The 23,441-nt window shown below is 50.0% G+C and overlaps 2 protein-coding genes across 4 annotated transcripts in view; both read right to left on the reverse strand.

Annotated features, from left to right (window-relative positions):
- Positions 1-1,588: 1,588 nt before the first annotated feature.
- On the reverse strand, positions 1,589-11,472 carry ARL5A (ADP ribosylation factor like GTPase 5A). The gene is made up of 6 exons (XM_041405400.1): positions 11,186-11,472; positions 9,367-9,427; positions 7,102-7,249; positions 6,087-6,170; positions 4,217-4,368; positions 1,589-3,576 (listed from the first exon to the last, which is right to left on the reverse strand). The coding sequence occupies exons 1-6, from the start codon at positions 11,229-11,231 to the stop codon at positions 3,528-3,530; spliced, it is 540 nt and encodes a 179-aa protein (XP_041261334.1). The 5' UTR covers positions 11,232-11,472; the 3' UTR covers positions 1,589-3,527.
- Positions 11,473-15,864: 4,392 nt separating this feature from the next.
- Positions 15,865-23,441, reverse strand: part of CACNB4 (calcium voltage-gated channel auxiliary subunit beta 4) — a 47,666-nt gene continuing 40,089 nt past the window's right edge. The window contains exon 13 of one of the 3 annotated variants that reach the window (XM_041408154.1): positions 15,865-21,841. In XM_041408154.1, the coding sequence (XP_041264088.1) occupies positions 21,581-21,841 (261 nt within the window). In that variant the 3' untranslated portion in view covers positions 15,865-21,580. The remainder of the gene's footprint in view (positions 21,842-23,441) is intronic. The other 2 variants (XM_041408145.1, XR_005952949.1) reach the window with 2 other exon arrangements.

The following is a 23,441-nucleotide window of genomic DNA, read 5'->3' on the forward strand; positions in this document are numbered from 1 at the left end:
CTGCACAATGCTCAGCAGACACAATGCTCAGCAGAACAGAAAGAAAAGATATTGAAAAATGAAGCTGTTCACATTCCCCAAGTTTATTTTCCACCTCTCCTCACAATTAAACACCTGTATAATTTCCAGATGCCAGAGGCAGCATATTCCAGAGATGATTTACCCAACTGATGATCTTCTGAACCCAAAGAAACATTTGAAGTATCAGATTATTGAAATATTACTCTTTTTTTGCTACTGAAATGCCATTTTGCAGCATTACTTCAATAACCATTTTTAAGGCCCCTCCCTTTTGCTAAGAATGAATTTCATGGAGAACAAAGGCAAAGCTTGAGCTTCAGCTGGAAGCCAAGGCAGCAGAACCCCGAGGGTGAAACATCAGCACACACCAAGGCCCTGCCCAGCCATCCCCCAGTGCAAAGCTCCCTGGATTTTCTATGGACACAGCTGGGAGAAAAAAGGGAATTCCCCTACAGGGAAAAGAAAAAAGCTGTCAACAAGGAGCACTTACACAGAACACAAAGGGGTCCAGAGATCAAAAATTTGGCTGATCTTCTCAGTGACTAAATTTAAAACATTTCTGAGTTCACACACGTGCAACTTCAAAGCACCATCACAGCAAATATTCCAGGTGAGAGCCTGGAAATGATCACAGAGTCTGGAATAGATCACAGCAACCATTGCAGTGAGTCTGGAATTGATCACAGCAACCCCTCCAGGTGAGTCTGGAATTGATCAGTCTGGAATTGATCACAGCAACCACTCCAGGTGAGTCAGTCTGGAATTGATCAGTCTGGAATTGATCACAGCAACCACTCCAGGTGAGTCTGGAATTGATCACAGCAACCATTGCAGTGAGTCTGGAATTGATCACAGCAACCACTCCAGGTGAGTCTGGAATTGATCACACAGTCTGGAATTGATCACAGCAACCACTCCAGGTGAGTCTGGAATTCCAGGTGAGACTGACAGACCCCACCATCCCCACAGACTGAAAATCAGCATTTAAACCCCAAAAGCTCTGGACAGCACCACAGTGTGTCAGCAAACATCAGCCACCGCTAAATCCTGGCTACATTTGCCCTGAAAACCACAAAATACACGGAAAGCTCACAGTGACCCATGAGATGTTTGCAGTCAGGTTAACACCGGCTTGTTCACTGACCAGCACACAGAGAACAATCGGATGTTGGCATTCTAAACCCCTCAGGGCACAGAAAACCCCGTCTGACAGCCAGTCCTGCCCTGAGCAGTCACTCCCAGGCCCTGCTGGGCTCTGTGGCCACTGCGGGAACCAAGACAAGGTGAACCTCAGAGGCCACAGCAAGGGAAGTGGCACGGGGAGGGAAAGAGTAAAACCAACCTAAGTGATGTGTAAACACAGAGTATGTGCTTGTACCACAGCCCACACCTGCAGCAACCACCACACCTGCATCGCCTGACAGAGTCCCTGCAAATGCACAGCCAAGGAACCCCAACACTGCTCCACCACAACAGCAACAGCTCCTTTTCTGAGCAGCCAGCCCCCAGCTCACCCAGCCTGAGTGCATTCAGCCCAGGGAAGACATAAGACTCAAAAACCAAACACTTGGGTTTAGAAGCAAGTCTGCTTTTTCTTTTTTTAGACTAGAAAATGTACAATTCCGTTTCATATGCAAGTGTGCACAGAGCTCGTTGCTTGTAGATACTGTCAGAGAAACTGAGAGAGTCTTTGCATTAAATTGTTAATTCTTCAAACATTGATACATTTTGCAATACACCAGTTAAATACCAAGATCTATGTGCATGCACTAGAGATATATGCATGTACACCTTAATGTTTAACAAAGACAGCAGATCCCCCAGCCAGGGAGCGTTGGAGATACCAAAAATAGATTAAAAAGTTAAATTCTTTACCTGCCTTTGTTAAATACAGACTTAAGAGATTGCCTCCCCTCCTTTCCCCAGGATTCCCATGCTCCCAGGGAGGCAGGTGGGCAGGAAGGCAGGAGCTGACCAGATTATCCCAGAACCAAAGAGAAGCACCTTAAAAAGTTCAAACTAAGCTTTAAAATGTCTTTAAAATGCCTTTTCCATCCTTACCAGACACAGGGGCTGAGAAAGGGAAGAACATTTTAAACACAGTTTAGTTTCATTTTGCTGAACTCCCATTGCATCTCCCACAGAAGAGCCTGGCATTTCCAACCATCCCACTGCCTTCCCAACTGCCTGGATCCTCTGAAGTGGCAATTCTGACCCCTTTCTGCCCGGGACAGCCATCCCAGCAGGAGCTGCAGCAGGGAAAGTGATCCTAGTGTTCTCACACTGCCTGGGGACCATGCAAGGGAGTTCTGCTTTCAAGATCTGCCCTGGAACTCGTGTGGGTCACTTGGAGCTTTTCAAGTAGTGTCATCTGCTTTGTACCCATCCAGTCCCCTCCACTGCATACTGATACCTCTGCACATTTTAGTATCTGCACATTTTATGTAGCAAAGAGAGTGTTTCCTCTGAAAAACACTTCATTAGAGTCTGCCTTGTACGATTCCAGTGACACTTTCAAACATACTTTTGTGCCTCTTCTTTGGTTAAGAAAAAAAAAGATATTTTTCCCTTTTTGACAGCCAAAGGTATTTCTGCCAGACCTGAATCAACCAGCAGGCAGAGAAGGAAAGCAGTGGACAGGACCTGCAGCATCACCCAATCCAATGACCACAATAAAAGAGGAAAACCCATTTCATCTGAAACTCTTTGGCAAATTTGTTGTTTGCCAGCCCTGGAATTCGAAGCTCAATCCACGTGCTTCAATCCATTCCGGCCTCCTCCCTAATCCAAAAATCACGTGGAAAAACAAGCAATGGGCTGAAGAGAGAGTTTGTTGATCAGGTTGTGGAGAGCCAAGGTGTGATTGACGTTACAGCCGTACGGACGCGGAGGGACTGGTGACACGGGGACGTGGCCGTGTCACAGATCAGCACTACTGCCAACATACTGATTCAGCTTTACACTGGTCTGAGCAGATTGCAATTAACCTAGGACTGAGGTATAAATATACACAAATATGTACAGTACACATCCAGGAAAAGAGTTCTGCGTTTGTAACATCGGCAGCCTCAGAAATACTGGAGAGTCGATCCCTACGCCAGTGATCGGCTCGCTGATTTACTGGGATAATGAAGCCAACACCTTCCACTGGAGAGGGCTACAATCCACTGGAGAGGGCTACAATGGGATAATGAAACTCGAAATTAAAAGCTCCTTCCTCTCGCTCCATCCTCCCCACGCCCGAGGCCGGACTGTTCCGAGGGGCGGCTCCAAAAGAAGGTTGGTCACAGCTCTGAGCGCGTCCTCCGAGGAGCCCGAACCAACCTGGAGCCCCAAGTGCTCCTCTGCTCCTGTGCCTGCTCCCAGCTCCTGTCCCTGTGTGTGTGTGTGTGCAGCTATGTAGAAAATACAGTTGCCATCAGTTCAGTATAAATACATCCACCCCACCAGTCTGCCACTGGAACAGCTCTGCTGCAGCAATGTCTGTGCAAAGAGGTCATTAAAAATCATCTGATCTTCAGGCGGGACATCATCCACTCCAGTCCTTGGCACAGCCTGGGGACACAAGAGACAACGTTTAGGGAATTCTCAGGATAACCCCAAAGGTAACTCCACAGCACCAATTTAAACTCTTCCCAAGAACTCTGAATCATTTCTGGAAAGTCTTCACTCCCTGTATGGCACTTCCCAGATCCTATTATATCATCTACGGCCAGAGAATTCAGATCCCAGATCTTCAAGACATGAAGTTCTAATTAGATCACTCTTAATAAACCACATTTCAGTTTGCCTCCACCTCATCCCACCCTCTTTAAGCCCAAATCATATCAAGTCTTATCTCTGTGAGGTGGCACTGTGGGTTTGATGTAGATTTGGTGTTCTGAGCCCAAAAATCTTGTAAATATCAAGATTATGAAGCTGTGATGCCCTGGCACAGGGTGCCCAGAGCAGCTGTGGCTGCCCCTGGATCCCTGAAGTGTCCCAGGCCAGGCTGGACAGGGCTTGGAGCAGCCTGGGACAGTGGGAAGTGCCCCTTCCAAGGCAGAGCTGGGATGGGATGATTTTAAGGTCCTTTCCAACCCAAACCATTCTGGGATTCTGGACAGGGGAGGAATGTGTGTTAAACCCAAATACCACAGTACAACCCCCCAGAGTAATTCCAGACTCCCCTCCCGTGGACACAAATCCCTCTTACCCCTCTCCAGTGAGAGCACAGCAGGCCTGAATGTGCCACTGGTGATCCTTAATTGAAGTCAGCTTCAGGAACTGGGAGATCTCAGCTACTGTCATGCACTCCTTCACATCCTGCTTGTTAGCAAAGATCAGCAGCCCTGCTTTCTTCAAGTCCTGGGGAGAAAGGAGAGGAGGTCATGACAGAGCAGAGCAGTCACTGGAGGCACAGGAGGGGACACCAAAGCAGGGAGCCAGAGCCCCAGAGCAAAGAGCTGCAGGCTGGCAGGAGCTGCAGGAAATCCTCTGATCCAGCTCACCAAACAGCCAATTCCTGCCATGGATGAGGAGTAAAAATCTCAGGACAACGTTTTGCTGAGCTGCATGAGGATCAGAGCCCTGTGCACCCCTGAGCAGCACTGACAAACTGGAACACTGACTCCAGGGATGAGCTTATTTTACCTCAAATTGCCTGGAATTACATGAAGGCATGGGTATATTATTGGAAATCTTTCCCTTGGAAAGCAAAAAGGTGTTCCCAGGAAGCCAGGCCAGCTCAGCACTGAGCTGCCTATCAGGCACACTCCTGTTTACAAGCAGCCAAATTAATTCCCAAATAATCAACTGCTCCAGAAAATAGCTGGAACTGATCCGGACAACTCAATTTTGCCTTAACAGCAACTCCATGGAACTGGCTAGGAGAAAGAAAAGATTTTCAAGGAGCAAAGAAAAGCGATTTAAAATCAATATTTGACTTTCATTGCTGCTCTCTCCCAACGTCACAGCCACGTCTGGAGAGGGAGCCTGGGAACATCCTGCAGGGACACAAAGGGCACATTCACTGCTCCCAAATCGGCTCCACTCTGCCTGGAATTCCAGACCTTCCCTGCGGCAAAATCAGCTCGTTAACAGCTTCATCTTCCTTGAGAGATCAGGAAACAGAAGATGCAGGATTTTGCAACAGCCTGAGGAGCCTAGCTCTGAAATCCCAATCCTGGACAGCAGCACCCAACCCTCGTGCCACATTTAACACCCCACAGCCCGACCTGCTCTGTCAGAATTTACTTTATTAAAAACAATTTAAATTAAACATCAAAAAATTTAAAAAACAAAAACAAACAAAACCAACCAAAAAACCCACAAAAAAATTAAAACTTGAAAGATCCTGTGCAAAGCCCTTGTTTTCCCTCAGTGGAAATCCATAGGCAGGCTGAGCCCTTCCTGCAGGCTCCCAGACTGTGGCTATAGGTTAAATATAGATGGAATATTTTAGGCTATAATGCCATCATTTTAATGCACATTTTTTTATTCTGACACTTAAATCTGGAAGCTCGGTGTCAGCTCACACACCCTGATCCAGTTTGCATTCAGGTCATGCCACAGATGCTGCCTGGCTTTTACATCAGCCCAGCTCAGGTTCAGACCTGACCCAAGGCTCAGGTTTAAGGAGGGTCTGTACAGTTCAGCAATTCCCACTCTGGAATTCCAAATACCCACAGAGCAATGGCTGCTGCAGCCATGGGCTGAAGTCCCTTCAGTTTTAGAGCTGGGTGCTCTAACACACATTGTAAAGGTTGTAAAGCCTCAGGCAACCATGAAGATCTCAAAAACAATTATTAAATTATTGCAGGATAATTTGTTTTATTATTTAAAGGCTCTAATTCAGACATTAACATGGATTGAAGTACAAAACCCACAGATGTCCCTGACAGGTCCCAACTGCTGTTTCACTGGAGCACTGACAGGCTACTTCTGTAATTCAGCATTAACTAACAGCTTTGCTGGGAGTTTCACAGAAGCCAGTGCAGGGTGTAAATCTGCTTCCCTTGGCGTGTATCAGCCAGATAATTAAAATAAATATTAAAATAAATATTAAAGACACAGGGTGCACTCACCTCGTGTGCTAACATTTTATACAGCTCTTCTTTAGTCACAGAAATTCTCTCTCTGTCTGTGCTGTCCACCACAACTATGACAAACTGCAAAAAGGGAGAGTTATTAGGCAGAGAAACTCCTGCTGTTCCCGTTATCCAGCTGGATTATCAGACTCCATCCCTGTTCCCAAACCTCCCTCCAGCCCCAGCAATCCCACAGGCCTGGGGTTATTCACTCTTGTGCTGTGTTTGGGTACAAAGGCAGCTCTGACACAACTTTTTACTTTCTGTTCTCCATTCTTCAATGAAAAATTCATATTGAGAGCAAGAAAATTCTCAGTAATCCCAGATGTGGTTTTGTTCTTTGCTTGGTGTAGCTGAGGCACCACACAGATCCCTCAAATAATTTGTTGCAGTCTTTAAAACAAAGTGCAGCAGCTTTCTCTGTCTAGGTCAAGAACTAACATGCAAATAGATATTTGCACAGGATTAAAAAAGTCCTGAGGCTCCAAACTCCAAGAACACACTCCCAGCTTCATTTAGGCTGGAAAAGAACTTTAAGGAATCACAGCACCTCATAGGGACCAACTGGAGAACAAAGCTAATTATTGTGATAATTATATTTAACCACCACGCAAAACATCATTTATGTAATATATATAATTGTATTTAGATTGTATTTGATAACGCATAGGAAACCTTGATTGAAAGCATTATTTTTATGAAGTTGTGTGCTTGATAAAATTTATATTTATATATATATATATAAAATATACATATGTGTATATATATACACACACATATGTGTGTGTGGACTGCAACTGCACCTCTGAAGAGTCCTGAAAACTCCTGGGGGCGTTGGAGCTTGTGAGACAGAGCTGCCAAGGTTTTGCAGGGAAACTCTGGGGCTCCCTCCCCTGCAGGGAGAGCGAGCACGGGCACGGGCAGGGGGGTCTGCAATTCCCAGAGCAGGGAGGGCACCAAGGTGGCCCCAAGGACAGCTCAGTGACAGGCGGCAGCGCGGCAGGGCTGTCACCTCGGTGTTGGTGTAGTAGGTGTTCCAGGAGGAGCGCAGGGACTCCTGGCCCCCGATGTCCCACATCAGGAAGCGCGTGTTGTTCACCACGATCTCCTCCACGTTGCTGCCGATGGTGGGAGAGGTGTGAACCACCTCGTTCATGGAGCTGCGCGGGGAAAGGGACAGCACGGTCACCAAAGTCACCCTGCAGCTGCAGCCCAGGGAGAGAACCTCAGCGAACGCTCCCTGGGCAGCCAAGGCAAGGGCTGACGGTGGAAGGTGCACAAACGTAAATAAGAGCAGCAATAAAAAGGACTCAGTGAACTATGTAATAATCAAATTATAGAGCTGAGAGAGCACTTGTGGACAAAATGCGTTCTAATTAATTAAACCACGGAGATGAGAGCATTTTTGCTTCAGAAGCTTTTGGGAGCACTCAGCTCTTCTTTCTCCAGGCCCATTTTGGCTCACAGGGGACAGAGCAGTTGTTTTGCTTCAAGAATGTGGTTAAGCCACAAGATTTCCAAGTTTCAGAAAAACAACAACTCATCCTCCAGCTCCAGCAGAGACACTTCACCCACTCCATCCCACTCTCCTTCCAGGACAGGCCACTAAAACCAGACTTTCTTCACAATGCTCCATGTCCTAACTTCCTCCTCTTCTCCCCTCAGCACAGTCCAATATACAACTTTTTGGAGACTAATGCAGCCATTAAATATTTCAGATGTACTGTTCAGTGATACTGAGTGTGACTTTGTCACTAAGAACACCAGTTTCACATCAAACAACCAAATGTGTGCTCTGGATGCTCCCAAAGTTCAGACTATTTAAACTCGACTGTAACAGGCAAAAAAATTAACAGTAGCTCCAAGGCAATCCATCTGTGTTCAAAAGAACTTAATTATTTTTTCTTCTGATCATCTTGATATAGCTTTTCATTTTGTATGAACCTTTTTGAAGTTCCAGCAGAGCTTTTAGTTACAGTGACAGCAATTTGAGACTTGTAATGGTGCTGGGATATTTCCTGAAGAGGATACAGAGAGCCAAGGAGATAAAGGGATGGTGCAGTGCTCTGAAAAGCAATCTCAGTTACCCTGGGCCAGTGCAAGGAGAGCTGAGTATGAGAATGGGAGAAAAGGAAGTGTCTGCAAGAGGAAAAATGGGATCTGCAAAGATGGGGTAGGGTCTAGGAGGAGTAAGGCAGGAGAATAAGGAAGCTGGGACAGTCCTGTGGAGTCAAAGTGGGTACAAAGGAAAAGGAGACAGACAGAGATCTGTATGAGAGGGAAAAGAAAACACTGAAACTGCAGAAATAAGGGGAAGAACTGCGAGACATTTGTGGAGGAAGTGGATTAAAAACCACCAAGGACGGCCCTCAGCTGCAGCAATTTCCAGTCTTAAGAAATACCCTTCATTCTGTTTGTGCTTTTCAGCATCTCTCACTCCCTCTATAAATCACCATCACCTTCACCTTTCACTCTCCCTGCAGCGTGCCAGGGCACCAGCAGCCAGAAATGTTTTGGGAAAGGCAAAGCAGGTTGGAATGTGACAAACCCCAAGCACTTCAGAAAGCCAATTTTAAACGTGGGCTTGGAGCAGCACGGCCACACCATTTAACAGGAATTATTTCTGACTCAGGAACACTCCTCAGTGCCACACACTGCACGTGGGAAAGGGCCAATCTGTCCCCAGCACAAACAGACCTTGAGCTGCTTGTGCCACCCAGCAGCCTCCGAGCCTGTGGACAGATTGGTGTCCTCTATCAAACTGCAGCTGAGGAACTGAGATATGAAACTCACTTGAGCTCCACGTAAACCGGGAGCAAGGCTAACGCAAGGCAAACACAAATCAGCGCTGCTGCTGAGGGCAGAAGGTGCAGGACAGCACGGAGCTGTTGTCCTGGCTTTGTGCTGGCACCAGCCTCCCTCCTTCACGCCATCCCAAACACCAAACTGATCCCAGCGCTGGGGACACAAGTCAGGGCAGGCAGAGGTGCTTTGCCGCTCGCAGAGCGATCCGCCTGCTGTTCACATCCGTGGCGTGGCCAACCCTCACTCCAATCACATTTTATGGGGCTGGCAGGGAGCCGAGGCCGTGGCACCAAGGGCGGCTGGGAGCGCGTGGCAGCAGCAGGTGATGTGATCCAAACCCCTCTGAACAAAACCTCGTTCATCCAGCAGAGCCCTTCCCAAAACTCCAGCCACCCTCTGCCACCTGCAAAGCTCTGAGGAACCGCGTAGCGCACCCGGAAACGCCCCGAGCGTCCCCGCAGCTCCTACTTACAATTGGTACAGAATGGTGGTTTTCCCTGCATTGTCCAGGCCCACAATGATCACCTTGTGCTCTGCAATGAAAACAGCACGGGTAAGTCACAGCTGCTGGGGCTGGATCAAGGCTAGTGCCACGTCTGACACTGGTTCCCTGAGCCGGCGGTGCCCGGCTCCAGGTGCCGTGGCCAGGTGCGTTCGTGGGCCAGCCCGGGAAGTTTGTGTGGGCAGGGAAGGGACTGGCAACTTCTCCCCCTCCACAGAACCGTTCCTGAGAGATCTCAGAAGGATGCTTTCCATCTCTGACTGCCAGTGTCACGCTGGGATCCTCTCCCCAGCTCCTGCAGGGTTTTGCAGCCTGTACCACAGTGCATCGCCCCAGCCACAGCAGCTCCCAACTCCACTTTCAGCTTTTCAGCTCTCAACTCCACCTTCCCTTCGCCCAGGCAGTCTCTTGATGTCTTTGCAAAGAACGGGTAAAACCCAACCAGGTGTGATCCCTGTGCTCCCCTTTCCTCCTGGGCAACAGATGTGCCCTCCAGCATCTCACAGGACACATTCACCCGGTCTTGGACAAGTCACCAGGTGCTCCACAACCCACCTCTGACGTTTTGGAGCTCAGTGCCCCGATCAGTTCTTGCTTCCCTTCAGCACCTCCTCTCCTGTGCATCACAAAAGTCACTGGGAACTCTACAACTGGTGGTGTCAAGCACATCCAAATGGGTGATTCCCAGTTTGGGAGAGCACAGCCAGCTCTCAGCTCCATTACACAACTTTCACTTGCACAACCAAGCAGGACCAGTCAAGTAAAAGCCTGGTGAGAAGGGGATTTCTCCCCTCCTTCCCCGTGTTCCTCAAGGGCAACAAAAAGCATTAAAAACATGCCCAAGCTTCAGACACTGAGATCAACCCCTGCCAGCACACTGATTTATCACACAGGAGAGGGAGGGGACAGGGGTCAGGTAAGTGGGGGTTTATGAGGTTTGATTTTACCAATATTGTGTGGTTTTGCAGAGTTGTCTTTCATGCCCTCCAGTACAAAATCCAGCTTTAATAACTTTGCACAACTGCACAATATTGTAAAAGTGTCTGCTTACCTGACCCCACATAACTAGGAACTTTTGTTTCAGGTGGGATGCTGCCAGCATAGTGGATGTTAGGAAATCAGTTGGAACAGAAGGTCTGAGGTGGGGCTGGATGCTACAAGACAAAAATATTTTGCTGTATTTGCACTACACGTTAACGGGGACGTAACTGGGACATTCAACCAGCAGGTGTGAGAGTACTGAGGCTCACTCAAAATCAAAATCCAAGGACTCCAGAAACATGGAAAGAGCATCAGGAGGTGTTTTGTAGTTAAAGTTACAACTCTCACGAACACCTTGCTGTAAGGAGACAGGTGTTAAAAATCCCAGAATCCCGGAATGAGAAACCAAGGACTATCCAGAGCCAGCCCCTGCCATGGCAGGGACACCTTCCACTGTCCCAGGCTGCCCCAAGCCCCGGTGTCCAACCTGGCCTGGGACACTTCAGGGATCCAGGGGCAGCCCCAGCTGCAGCTATAAATGACATTTACTCCGTGAACGGGCCACTTATCGAGGATTGCCACTTAAACCCACACTCTGCCGACAGCAAGGCGAACCCACCCGCCGCGCCACGGCCGCGCTCCTCTGCCACACGTTAATGATTTAACAGGCGGCTGTCAGGAAATGAGCACTCCAGTAATTGAAATAAGGTGGAAAAAAAAATAAAATGGTTAAAGCCCCGACTTCCAGGAGCCCGTGCGGCCGCCCCGGAGCGGGCGTGGGTCCCTCCCGGATCCCCCCGGGCCTCACCCTGGTGGTTGAAGAGCCTCCATATCCTGGTGAAGAGGATCCCCATCCTCGGCCGGGCGCTCCGGGCCTCGCCGGCCGCGGCTCTGCGGGGCCGCGGCCGCTCAGGGCCCGGCGCAGCGCCCCGGGTGCCGGCTGGGGCCGCGCCGGGGCCGCTGCCGCTCGGACATCGCCGCGGGGTCGGGACGGAGCTCGGGACGAGGCTCGGGAGGGGCAGCGGGGCGGCGGCGGGAGCGGAGCAGCGCCCGCGGCCGCCTCACGGACGGGCCGGGCCGGGCCGGGCCGGGCGCGCTGCGCTGACGCGGGATGCCGGGAGGCGCTGCCGCCGCTCCGGCCCTGCAAGGAGTGACAAGGAGAAGCGGAAAAAAAAAAAATAAAAAAACCAAAACAAAAGCAAACAACCCGCACACAGGGAGGAAAGAGAAAAAAAGCCCGAAAAAGGCAATGTTTGAGCGCTGCCCGCAAGGGGGGCCGTCAGGGCATCCCCGGGCCCAGCCAGGGTGGGTGTCAGGGACACGGTGGAAAGGCCGGTGCTGGGCTCCAGGGGACAGCCCAGAGGCGCAGCGATCCCCCCTGCTGCTCGGGGGCGGCACCGCGGCCGCCATTACACGGCACCGCCTCAGCGCGCCCGGCTCCCTCACGGCCGCCGCCCCCGGTGCCTCTGCGGGGCCCGTGCCGGCCCTCCCCTGCCACGGGCATCTCCCGCCTCACGGCTGAGCCCGGCAACCGCGCCGGTGGCTCGGCGCCCTCACAGCGAGGGATTGCTCCCGGTACCGCATGGAAATCACCCCCTCCCTTCAGGTTTAAACGGTTCCTCCGGCCCTTGTCCCCAGTCCTGTCCCTCCATGCCTTGTCCCCAGTCCCTCTCCAGCTCTCCTGGAGCCCCTTCAGGCCCTGCAAGGGGCTCTGAGCTCTGCCTGGAGCCTTCCCTTCTCCAGGGGAGCATTCCCAGCTCTCCCGGCCTGGCTGGAGTTTATGAAGAAACCACGTTCACTTTGCCCTGCTAAAACTTGGTGCTCTGAGGGAAACTCAGGAATAACGTGGGGGAAGTTGCTCCCAATAGCTGGGGAAGAGTTTGCATAAGGGCCCTTTTGGCACTGGAATGGGCTCTAAGATCTGCCAAGAGCCTTCTCTTCTCCGAGAGGAATTTCTCTGTCCAAACCCTGCACTGAGTTTAAATCCTCAGGGAATTGGAAATCCCAGGCAATAATAATTAGGCTGCGCACAGCTGCGTTGCTGCCTGAGACAAGACATGGGGTATTTGCCTTCTCACTTGTCCTGGCCCTGACTCTAATAATTTGTGATTTGGGTAATGAATAAGTTTTACATCTCTTGTGTCTCACTATTCGTGGAAACTAATAATAGAATAAAATCTTTTAAGACCTCTCAGTTACCCCATTTCTGTAAAAACTAAGAAAACCAACAGCTGGCACCTGACTCCTTCCCCTGCCCTGGCAGGGACACCTTGCACTGTGCCAGGCTGCTCCCAATGCCCAGCCTGGCCTGGGACACTGCCAGGGATGGGACATCAAATCTCCTCTCTTATTCCAGAGGTTTGTATCTTTTCTTCAAGCAGCTTTTATTCCCACAGCAGCTTCTCGCGTTTGATTTTCCCTGCTGGTCCGGAACCAAAGCAGCAAGGGCAGTCATCTCCGATTTCCCGTGTCCAGAGACTTGCGCGTTTCCTGTTGCTCTGGAGGGGAATTCGTGGCCCCGAACAGTTTAAGAAGAGAAATATCCTGACAGCCCACTGTGCCAGTCCATCCCTGGGTCCTGGCACCGCGGGTGAGCTCCTCCGGTGTAAAACGTTCCACGAGTTCAGCATCCAGCCTGCAATGGCGTTAATTATTCATTAGCTGGCAATTATCCCCCTTTCTGCCGGTCCTCAGCTTGGAATTTCAGAAGCATTCGGGGTTCTTCTCTGTTCTCAGCTCTCCTGGGCTCGGGGCAGGGTCCGGTGGCTGCACAGCTGTGGGAGAGCTACCAAAGTTCAATTAACAAATTTGTTGTGATTATTTAAATTAAAAACTCTGAGGATTCCCCCCCTTGTCGTTTGTTTGGGTTTTTTCCTAGCGCAGCCTGCTTGAACCTGGATCGTACTGCTGGTTTTTATGGGCTAAGCTGAGCTCCCCAGTGCCGCTGGAAGCTTTCTAGGAAAGCATTCCAGTGGGCAGGGCTGGTACAGCCTCGCAATTCCCTCCTGGAAATCTGGGAGGGGTTTTTTGGGTCGCGTACGGTTTGTTCCAGCTGTAGCACAGACAGGGTCAGGGAGTGTGTGCTGGGGAAGTGCTTCGAATGCCGACAGAAGGATTTCACCATGGGAATGCTTCTGTGCAGGAAAAAAACCCAAACGGAGAGAATATGGGATGGCTGAGGTTGGAAAAGGCCTCCCAGATATTTGAGTCCAACCATTCCCAGCACTGCCCCATGTCCCCAAATGCCACATCCACTTTGAAACCCCTGCAGGGATGGGAACTCCACCTGAGCACCTTTTCCTGAAGGAATTTCCCCAAAATCCCCCCTGAGCTGCCCTGGGCCAGCCTGAGGCCGTTCCCTCTGCTCCTGTCCCTGTTCCCTGGAGCAGAGCCCGACCCCCCGGCTGTGCCCTCCTGGCAGGGAATTCCAGAGAGGGAAAAGATCCCTGGGGATCCTCCTGTGCTCCAGGCTGAGCCCCTTCCCAGCTCCCTCAGGGATTCTCCAGCCCCTTCCCAGCTCCCTCAGGGATTCTCCAGCCCCTTCCCAGCTCCCTCAGGGATTCTCCAGCCCCTTCCCAGCTCCATTCCCTCCCCTGGGGAGGGGGGATCTGGAGCAGGTGGGATCTGAGAGGGGGTGAGGGCTCCAGGAATTTGGGAATTGATTTAGGGATAGTCCTGGAATCATTAGGATGGAAAAGTTCTTGGAGATCATCAAGTCCAGCCATTCCCTCAGCACTGCCAGCACTGCCCCTGTCCCCAAATGTCACAGGGCTTTGAAACCCCTGCAGGGATGGGAACTCCACCTGAGCACCTTCTCCTGAAGGAATTTCCCCAAAATCCCCCCTGAGCTGCCCTGGGCCAGCCTGAGGCCGTTCCCTCTGCTCCTGTCCCTGTTCCCTGGAGCAGAGCCCGACCCCCCCGGCTGTGCCCTCCTGGCAGGGAATTCCAGAGAGGGAAAAGATCCCTGGGGATCCTCCTGTGCTCCAGGCTGAGCCCCTTCCCAGCTCCCTCAGGGATTCTCCAGCCCCTTCCCGGCTCCCTCAGGGATTCTCCAGCCCCTTCCCGGCTCCCTCAGGGATTCTCCAGCCCCTTCCCGGCTCCCTCAGGGATTCTCCAGCCCCTTCCCGGCTCCCTCAGGGATTCTCCAGCCCCTTCCCGGCTCCCTCAGGGATTCTCCAGCCCCTTCCCGGCTCCCTCAGGGATTCTCCAGCCCCTTCCCGGCTCCCTCAGGGATTCTCCAGCCCCTTCCCGGCTCCCTCAGGGATTCTCCAGCCCCTTCCCGGCTCCCTCAGGGATTCTCCAGCCCCTTCCCGGCTCCCTCAGGGATTCTCCAGCCCCTTCCCGGCTCCCTCAGGGATTCTCCAGCCCCTTCCCGGCTCCCTCAGGGATTCTCCAGCCCCTTCCCAGCTCCTCCTGGGGCTCCAGCCCCTTCCCCAGGACACAGACAACTTAAGCAGTTTAAGAAATTTCAACCCCTAGGATGATACGATAACACACAAAAAGCATTTTTTTTGCTCAGTTATATTTATTTGAAGACCCTCCTGCTTCTCACCAGCAGCTTAGGTGAAAGCTCACGTGCTGAGATCTGATTTTGAAGCCACAGCCAAGACAATCCCACTGAACAGAATTTTAAGAGCTTTAGATCTGCCTGAGGGGTGCAAATGCTCCAGCAGCTCACCTGGCCAACGTGCTCCCATCCCTCCAAGGCAAGGTTTGGGTGCTCACAGCATCTCCGGGAGGTTCTGGTTCCTGTTGCTCCTTTTTGGGAAGAGGAGGCTGGAACTCTGCCAGAGGCAGCATCTTCCAATGCTTTCGGTTTTCCAAGATACCACAAACGGCTGGAGGTGGCACTCAGGCAGGGATCAGTCACAGTTGGACTCGATGGCCTTGGAGGTCTTTTCCAGCCGTCACCATTGGTGATGAACTATTAATTATCTTTTATTTATCCAATCCTTCATCTCTGCCATCATTCTGCCCCTTGTTCCTGCCTTGGAACAATCCAGGAGATCCCACCAAGGACCAGCTCCAAAGCCCTGAACATTCCTGAGAATCCTTCAAAGGAGCAGTTGGCTGCCAGTACCTCATTCCCTGCTGGATCAGCAGGACTCCGGGAGGTTCTGGTTCCTGTTGCTCCTTTTTGGGAAGAGGAGGCTGGAACTCTGCCAGAGGCAGCATCTTCCAATGCTTTCGGTTTTCCAAGATACCACAAACGGCTGGAGGTGGCACTCAGGCAGGGATCAGTCACAGTTGGACTCGATGGCCTTGGAGGTCTTTTCCAGCCGTCACCATTGGTGATGAACTATTAATTATCTTTTATTTATCCAATCCTTCATCTCTGCCATCATTCTGCCCCTTGTTCCTGCCTTGGAACAATCCAGGAGATCCCACCAAGGACCAGCTCCAAAGCCCTGAACATTCCCGAGAATCCTTCAAAGGAGCAGTTGGCTGCCAGTACCTCATTCCCTGCTGGATCAGCAGGAATTATCTGTATTTTTGTACTTCTGGGTCGCAGCTATTTAAGCTCATTACAAAAATAAACATCATTTATTTCGCAGAGCAGATGCATCTCCGTCTTCAGAACCTCATTAAATTTTCCTAAAAACGCAACACGTGAGGCTGCTGCCAAGAACTATTGGCAAACAGCAAAAATGCCACAGGACTCCGGGTTTCTCCCGAGCATTTTCCCAATCTTAGTGCAGGACACAAAGAGACTGGACAGACTTTTAAACGCTTGATAGTTTTGTTCATTTATTGTAGAAAAGTTATTGTAATGCAGTTCATCTTTGTACATCTAAATTCCAGAAAACGAATCCATAGAAATGAGGATACTATGGGCATGCAGTCTGCATGATCCTGGTCACAAAAATAACACCACTTTTTTTTTTTTTTCCTTTTTTTTTTAATTTTTTCCAATTTTTATAGTTTTCTTTGAAAGCCACTAAAAGCAGAGGGAGAGCAGAGCATGCACCACTGTACACATTGCATAGTATATGGTACCCACATGCCTGGTCAGGTGCTACACACACGGGGTCTAGAGGGCAAAACAAAGGGAAAATCAGCAGAAAACACAAATTTGGGGTGGCTCTGTCCCGGTAAAGGCAGTAATGTCTTCACCAGTGTGGCTCTGAACTGGCTCCCAGCGAGGCAGCGCTGCCAGGCTCTCCCTGGGAACCAGTTTGGCTGAGAAACAGAGATTTTCCAGGATGTGAGAAGCCCGAGGTCTGGAGTGTGCAGTTGGAATGGCAGATCCCAACGTTCTCCCCGCTCTGCTCGCACACAATCTGCATTTTGCTGGCCTGATTCTCCCTGTCTGGCCCAGGAGGGAATCAGTCAGGTGTGTCCCAATCCCAAACTCACCTGGGCCCACACACAGTTCCTTAACCTCACCTCCCTTCAGGTTTGCAGGGGATTCTTGGGAATTTGGGGTGCTGTGACTCTTCCCTCCCCTCTCCAAGCTCTGCATCCCCACAAACACTTCCTGGGAGTGTTTCATTCCCGACCTTGGGCTGCTGCTGGCTTCACCAGTCACATCCCAGATCTACACATTGGCCAAAATTAAAGTTATTCATGTGATTTCAGCTTCCAGGAGGAAATCAGCAGAAATGAATGCAGTGGGCTTTGCGAGTTGAAAAGGTTCTTTTTGTTGTCATTAATTAATTCACATGGAAGGGATAGAAGTTATTGAAAAATCAATCCCATGTGCAAAATGCCAAAATCAACTGCTGAAGTATCAGGCAGCGAGTAAACAGATCAAAAATGCAATAAATCCACTGATGCTGGATCAGAAATCTCCCCCTTGGTTCCAAACCCACGGTGCCAGATGCAGGAGTGGAATTACTGTAAATTTGTGCTATTACAAATGTGCTTCTTTTCCCTTGCTCTGTTTTCACACCGCTGGCAGAAGAGAGAACTCTGAGCTCTGTGGATCCTCTGCTGCAGAGCAGATTCAACACGGGGATGTCCCAGCTAATCCAGCTTGGTTTTCAGGCAATATTGGTAAGGCAGGGGAGGATCAGGAGGTGCCATTGCTGGGCAGACCTTGCTCTTGGACCAGACAGGAGTTGGTGTCACTGCCAAGGAATTTGGTTTCCCAAATCCCCGAGGCAGGTCCATAAACCATCCTGAGACCAAGCCAAGGCTGCTGGTTCCAGAGGAATAAAGGAGTGACACTCGTTAGCATCAGAAATGATTCCACCTCCTCCCCAAATTCTAATCACAATATTTCTCCTGACTTCTTGAGTGGATTCCACACACACTGAAAGAAATCTGAACTTTCACTCCTAAATGGCATTGTCACCTCTTTCTCTGAGTTAATCCCTTACAAGCTTATTAAAATTTCCCTTTTTTTTTAAAGATAAGCCTTTATTTTTCTATATAAAATAAGCTGGGCTTGGTAACAACCTCACCAAGGTTATTCAAATGCCTCTTAAAACAACACCACACTCTCTTTTAGGATCGTTTAAAGTCCATTTCCCCAGAGTTAAGCCTGGCTGCATTACAGGACCCTGCAGCCTTTGTAGGACTAATATTTGAGGGAATGAGAGGCAACTCCAACAAAATACATGGCAGCAGAATCCCATGGATCCCAACCTGGACTGGCACCAACAGGGGTAACAGAACCTGATTTTAAAATGCACATTTTTAGGAGCAAACCCAGGTTTGTATAAATTGCATTTTATAAAATATGCTTCTGATTTTGTCATGTGTAGTCTCCAATTATTTTGCCTTAAAAAAAAATAAATCAGGAATGTGGGATCAAGGACAAGTTTCAGAAGTACTGAACCTGTGAAAGAAAACACAGCAGAGAACACATTTAATGGATTATTAAAGAAAAAAGGAGTGTCAGAACCCCTGACTTACCCAAATCAGTGTGCTGTGAACAACAGGAATAATATTGTTTTGGAATGGTGTAGTCAGTAAAGACAGGAGAGTCTGGATGCTCCAGGGAATTCTGTGGTGTTGAGACCAAACTGAATTCAGAAGATTTGGCATCAAACTGAAGTTACAAACATCAGCAGCTGTGACTTGCACATCCCATGGGGGAAATGTTTGGCATCAGGAAAAGAATCTGTACATGTTAAATACAGCTCCAGGGAGAAAGTATTTGAAATGCAAAGGTTAACAATTAAAATAATTGATTCCCAAACATAAATATGTGCTGAATTTTCTCTTCAGAGATGGTTGTTATCACCTTGATTGGCTAAATCCTTGTTAATCCCAAAGTATCTGAATGAGAAACTTGGGTACGGGTAACAACTTAAAAAAAAAATCCCAGTTTCATAAACATTTCTAAACCCTCTGTCCCTGCCAGAGCTCAGAACAGAGCTCTGGTCTTCAGTATTATTTTAACAAGAAGAAATGATGTGAGGACTAGAGAATGAGGCTGGATTGCTTCAGTCAGGAACACATGCACTCCTCAGTTTCAACTAAACCACCAGAGAGCTGCTCAGTAGGGCTGGAATCCCACCAGGAATTACCAATCCTGACCCCCAGCACAGCTTTCACTCCTTACTGTGTCCTGAACAGAAATCCCTTCTTCAAACAAACCCTGTCCACAGGCTCTGCAGTAAATGAAGAGTCTCCCAGCCTGGCTGCTGTATTTGTACTTCAAGAAAATCTCTTTTCACAGAATTCAACACCCCAGCAAGGAGGGAGGCCTGCAGGGCCCCTGGCTCCTTTGATCACAATGGAATGGGCTCTGGGAGAAACTCAGGACACCCAGGAGTGGAGGCAGCTTAACCACACAGAATAAAGGACCTCAGGACATCCCTGGCTTCCCTCCCAAGGTTGTTTTTGTCAAACCAAAGTTGTTTTGGCACTTGAGATGTTCAGGTGATGGATTGTGCAGAGTGCGGTGGCTGGGGATCCTTCCCTGGCCTGGGGTGACATGGAAGACTGAAAACAAGGCTCCAAAAGGCTCTAGGAAATCTCTGTCAAATACGCAAATATGCAAATCTCCTCAAGCAGTTAACGAGCTGATCCCTAATCTAGTGCAGAATAAAGAGAAGCAGCTGCTGCCCAGGGCTCTACAGCTCCCCTGCAATCAGGAAGGAGGAAAGCTCAGAGAAGAAGGGGCTGCCCAAGGCCTCCTTTGTCCTTTCTGTGTGCTGGACAAGGAAAAAGGGCTGGAGAACTCCCTGGAGGATGCTCCCAGCACAGAATCCTGCAGGAGCTGCCAGTGCCAGCTCCTGCCACAGAGCTCCTCTGGCACCTGCAGCCAGAGGGACTCGGGCAGGATCAGCTCTGGCAGATCCATCCAGAACTCTGGGACTCCAGTGGATGCACAGATTTCCACCTTTCCCTTGGTAACTGCTCCACTGGGATCGCCCAGCGGTGCTGCAGCTGCCTGTTAGGCAGTGGGGTCATTAAAAGAAATGATTAATTAATCAGGTGTCTGCCACCTTTTAATGCTGCTGGGGATGGGTGTGGGTTTGGGTGTCCCACAAAGGACATGGATTGCTTTTCCCAGTAACTTCAAGAGGATAATGAGACTCCAGGATGCTGGAAACACCAGTGGGCTTTGCCAGCTGGTCCAGGATGTAGAAGAAACCAGAATATTCCAGAAATTCCTGTAGTGCTACATGCTTTCAAAGCCTGGGTTCAGCAGGCTTTGGGAGGAAAACAAGCAAATAAAAAAGTTAATGATCCTTATTTTGGGAAGAAAAAAAATAGCTGTGACATGAACCTGCATAAACAAATGCATGTTCAGCAAAACTGTGTGAATTCCAGGGAATGTGTGCGGTGGGAATTTCGGGAGGCTCTGCTGGAAGATGTCAGTGGTCGTACAAAATGGGCAATGGGGGTCAATTTTCAATCCCATGGGATCTAAGGCTTCACTGATGGTGTAAAACACAAGGTCCAGCCACAGGAATTCATCTCTTGGAAGGAACTCAAGACTCAGCAGGTGAAAGAAATGATTGGTAGGAAGTAAGGCAGCAATATCTCCAAGGATTTATCATAGCTCTTGGAATCCAAAGCTTGGAATCAGCTCCACGACTTCCCTGGGAGCAGATTTTTGTCTGGTGTTCCCTTTTTATTGCAATTCTGACCGAGATGTTGTTTGAAATGTCTGTCACTGATGACTGGTTAAGCCCACTCCCTCCCCTTGGATTCCATGGCTGGAATGGATCTTCTGCAGAGTTCTTGTGCGCCGCTGGAATGTCAGACATTCAGAGGTGGGTTTGGGAGGATGGAACATGTGGGCAGCTACTCGGGGTACTGGGATGTGGGGAGACTTTACACACGGGGTCAGAGGAAGGGATTGTTTTCCATTTAAAAAGCAGGATAAAAATGGGAGAAAAATCTGATGTCTCTATACTCCTGTTCCATTTTGGGACTTCTGGCTGTATTCAGGTAAAAGAGTGGGAAAAAATAAAGACTGTTCCCAACCTCCAAGCACACAAACGATGGAGTTTGTTCCTTTTCCTGTCCCTACTTCCCGTCTCCTGTCGCAGCTCCTCCCTGCTGGTCCCAACAAAACTGTCAGGACTGGCTGAACTCAAGAATCATTTGGCTGCAACATTCATGCCAGGTCTAAAAATAATTTGGAACTGGAAAGTGTTTTGTAACTGCTGCAATAATTTGGGATGTTTGGCACTCTCGAGAGTTTACATTTGGTTTGTCTGAAAAAGCCATTCTGGAAAGAAATCGTTAGAATAAATCCTTTTACTCTAACCTGAAATGGAAATTGAGCTCCCAGCAAACAAATACTGGAGCTGACTTTCTGACTTGCAGTGGTTTGTAATTTTCTGATTTTTCTTCGTGGTTTTTTTTTTTCCCAACATGCTCACGTCGACTTTCCAGTCAATTCACCCAAATTCCAACAGGAATTGGTTTATAAATTGGTTCCAACTGGAACTGGTCATTTGGAATTTCCAGCACAGGAAATTATTTTATAAGTGCCTCGATAAGTACCCAAAATTACAAACGGATGTGTCTAATACCTAAAGGACAAGAAAAAAATATGGCTATAAATGCAAACGCTGTATTAAACCCAAAAAGAATCCCAAAAACAACCTCTATGATCGGGCAGAAACGGAAGGGCCGGGCTGGGTTTTGCTGCCCCCTAATTAAACATCAATGACAGCAGAGTGCAAACGCGGTGTCGCCGTCGTCACACCCGCCAAATTAACATGATCTAATTGTTACTCCTAGCTACGTCACGGCAAGGTACCGCGGGCCGGATGCCGCGACTCCGCGGGGCTCAGAGCCGGTGCCGCGAGTCGTGGCTGTACCCGCCGGGGGAGCCGCGGGCGCGGTGGGGTTTGTACGAGTCCTGGTAGGGGTCAGGGAATTCCTCCTCCACGAGGGGATAGTGCTCTCGGCTGTGCTGGGAACTGGAAGACAGGCGGTTCCTGCTCTTGCGAGCCCTCTCGTTGTGGTAGTTCTCGTCGGAGGTCATGAGGCTGCGCCGCTCGAGGGGAGAGTTCTCCGCGGAGTGGCCGCCGTGCCTCCCGCGCTGGCTCTGCGGGGGCCAAAGAAGGCAGAGTTAGTGCCCACCCCAGGGATGCCCCAGCTCTGCCCAGCCCAGCCCTTCCAGCAGCTCCTGGCTCTCATTTTTCCACGGCTGCTGCAGGGCCGGGAGCGGGCCAGCTCCGGTTCCTGGAGCGGGAAGCTCGCCCTGCTGAGTATTACACCGAGCATGAAAAGTGAGCTGATGTAGTCAGCATTTATCACTTTTCTCTGATCAGGAACAGAACATTCACGCTGCTACTCTGCTTAGGGAATGTCTAAGTGTCCGTTTCTGTGGTTTTGGAAAACATCTGAAGATGTTTGTTTGGGTTGTTTTTAAAGGTGCAGCTCTGGGCCTCATTTCAAACCCTTCCTATGACCAAACCAATGATGGGCTGCTCAGCAGGCAGCCAAGGGCAGCCTAAAATCACTGGATAATAAATTCTTTCAACTGAAGCACAGTATTTAAATTTGTTGACAGAAAATCCCTTCCTAAGATAATTTATTAATTAGAAGCCTTTGCTCTCCTCACGTTCCCACAATGACAATGCCCATCATTTGTCACATGAACAAAATTAGTTCGTTTTTTTTGCCGGTTAACGGCACGGTGAAGAAATAACCCAAAACAAGTGTTTTGTTTGCTTCCACCACACATTAAACCTCTCAGGAGCATCAGCACCCATCTCTCAGGACAAACTCCGTGCTGAAACTCCAGCCCCTGCTCTCTGGGATATAAAACCTTCCTCCTGCTGCTACAGCCTCTGCCTGGCGACTGTTTTCCTGAATAATTGATGTCCAAGGCTGCTGTGCCTGGGGCAGGGATGGAGCAGGGGGTGTGTGCTTACAGCTCGGGGTTGGTGCTGCCAGGGAGACTCCTGGAGAGGGGCCCTGAGCGAGGGGTCCCTGTGCAACCTCAGCCCCAGGTACTGGGGAGAACTCCTGCAGGGGATCCCCGTTCTCCTCGGAGCACCAGGAGTTAGTGGGGATTATGGAAAAGGGCTTCAGAAATTAAAGGCAGGCTGGGAGAGCTGGGAAGGTTCCTCTGGAGAAGGGAAGGCTCCAGGCAGAGCTCAGAGCCCCTGGCAGGGCCTGAAGGGGCTCCAGGAGAGCTGCAGAGGGACTGGGGACAAGGGATGGAGGGACAGGACACAGGGAATGGCTCCCACTGCCAGAGGGCCGGGATGGATGGGAGATTGGGAACTGGGAATTCCTGCCTGGGAGGGTGGGCAGGCCCTGGCACAGGGTGCCCAGAGCAGCTGTGGCTGCCCCTGGATCCCTGGCAGTGCCCAAGGCCAGGCTGGATGGGGCTTGGAGCAGCCTGGGACAGTGGGAGTTGTCCCTGCCCATGGATGGGCTTTAAGATCCCATCCAACCCAAACCATTCTGTGGTTCCTTGATTCCATGATGAATTATCCTTGTGTTTATCTGACACAAATGCAGTTTGGATGTATAACCCCCTCATCAACTGCAGCTTTAACTCTGTGCTCACCCCTCTGCCTCCCCTGTGGGAATTCACCTCTGGGGCTGCATCCTGCTGCTTTCCTGGAACCCTCCTGCTTCCCTGGCTGTGTGCTCATCCCAGGGCTGCTGCTGGGCTCCCAGGGTGCCAGCAT

This window comes from Onychostruthus taczanowskii, unplaced genomic scaffold, assembly GCF_017590055.1.
Source record: "Onychostruthus taczanowskii isolate IOZ18803 unplaced genomic scaffold, ASM1759005v1 scaffold10, whole genome shotgun sequence".
Classification (NCBI taxonomy): Eukaryota; Metazoa; Chordata; class Aves; order Passeriformes; family Passeridae; genus Onychostruthus; species Onychostruthus taczanowskii.

What these genes read in the sequence shown, in the direction of transcription:
- ARL5A (XM_041405400.1), bottom strand. Translation starts at nt 11,231, where the DNA reads ATGGGGATCCTCTTCACCAGGATATGGAGGCTCTTCAACCACCAGG. An exon ending in GAGGCTCTTCAACCACCAGG is followed by an intron (nt 9,428 to 11,185) that starts GTGAGGCCCGGG and finishes TTTTCATTGCAG; the next exon opens with AGCACAAGGTGATCATTGTG. An exon ending in CCTACTACACCAACACCGAG is followed by an intron (nt 6,171 to 7,101) that starts GTGACAGCCCTG and finishes CCCTTTTTGCAG; the next exon opens with TTTGTCATAGTTGTGGTGGA.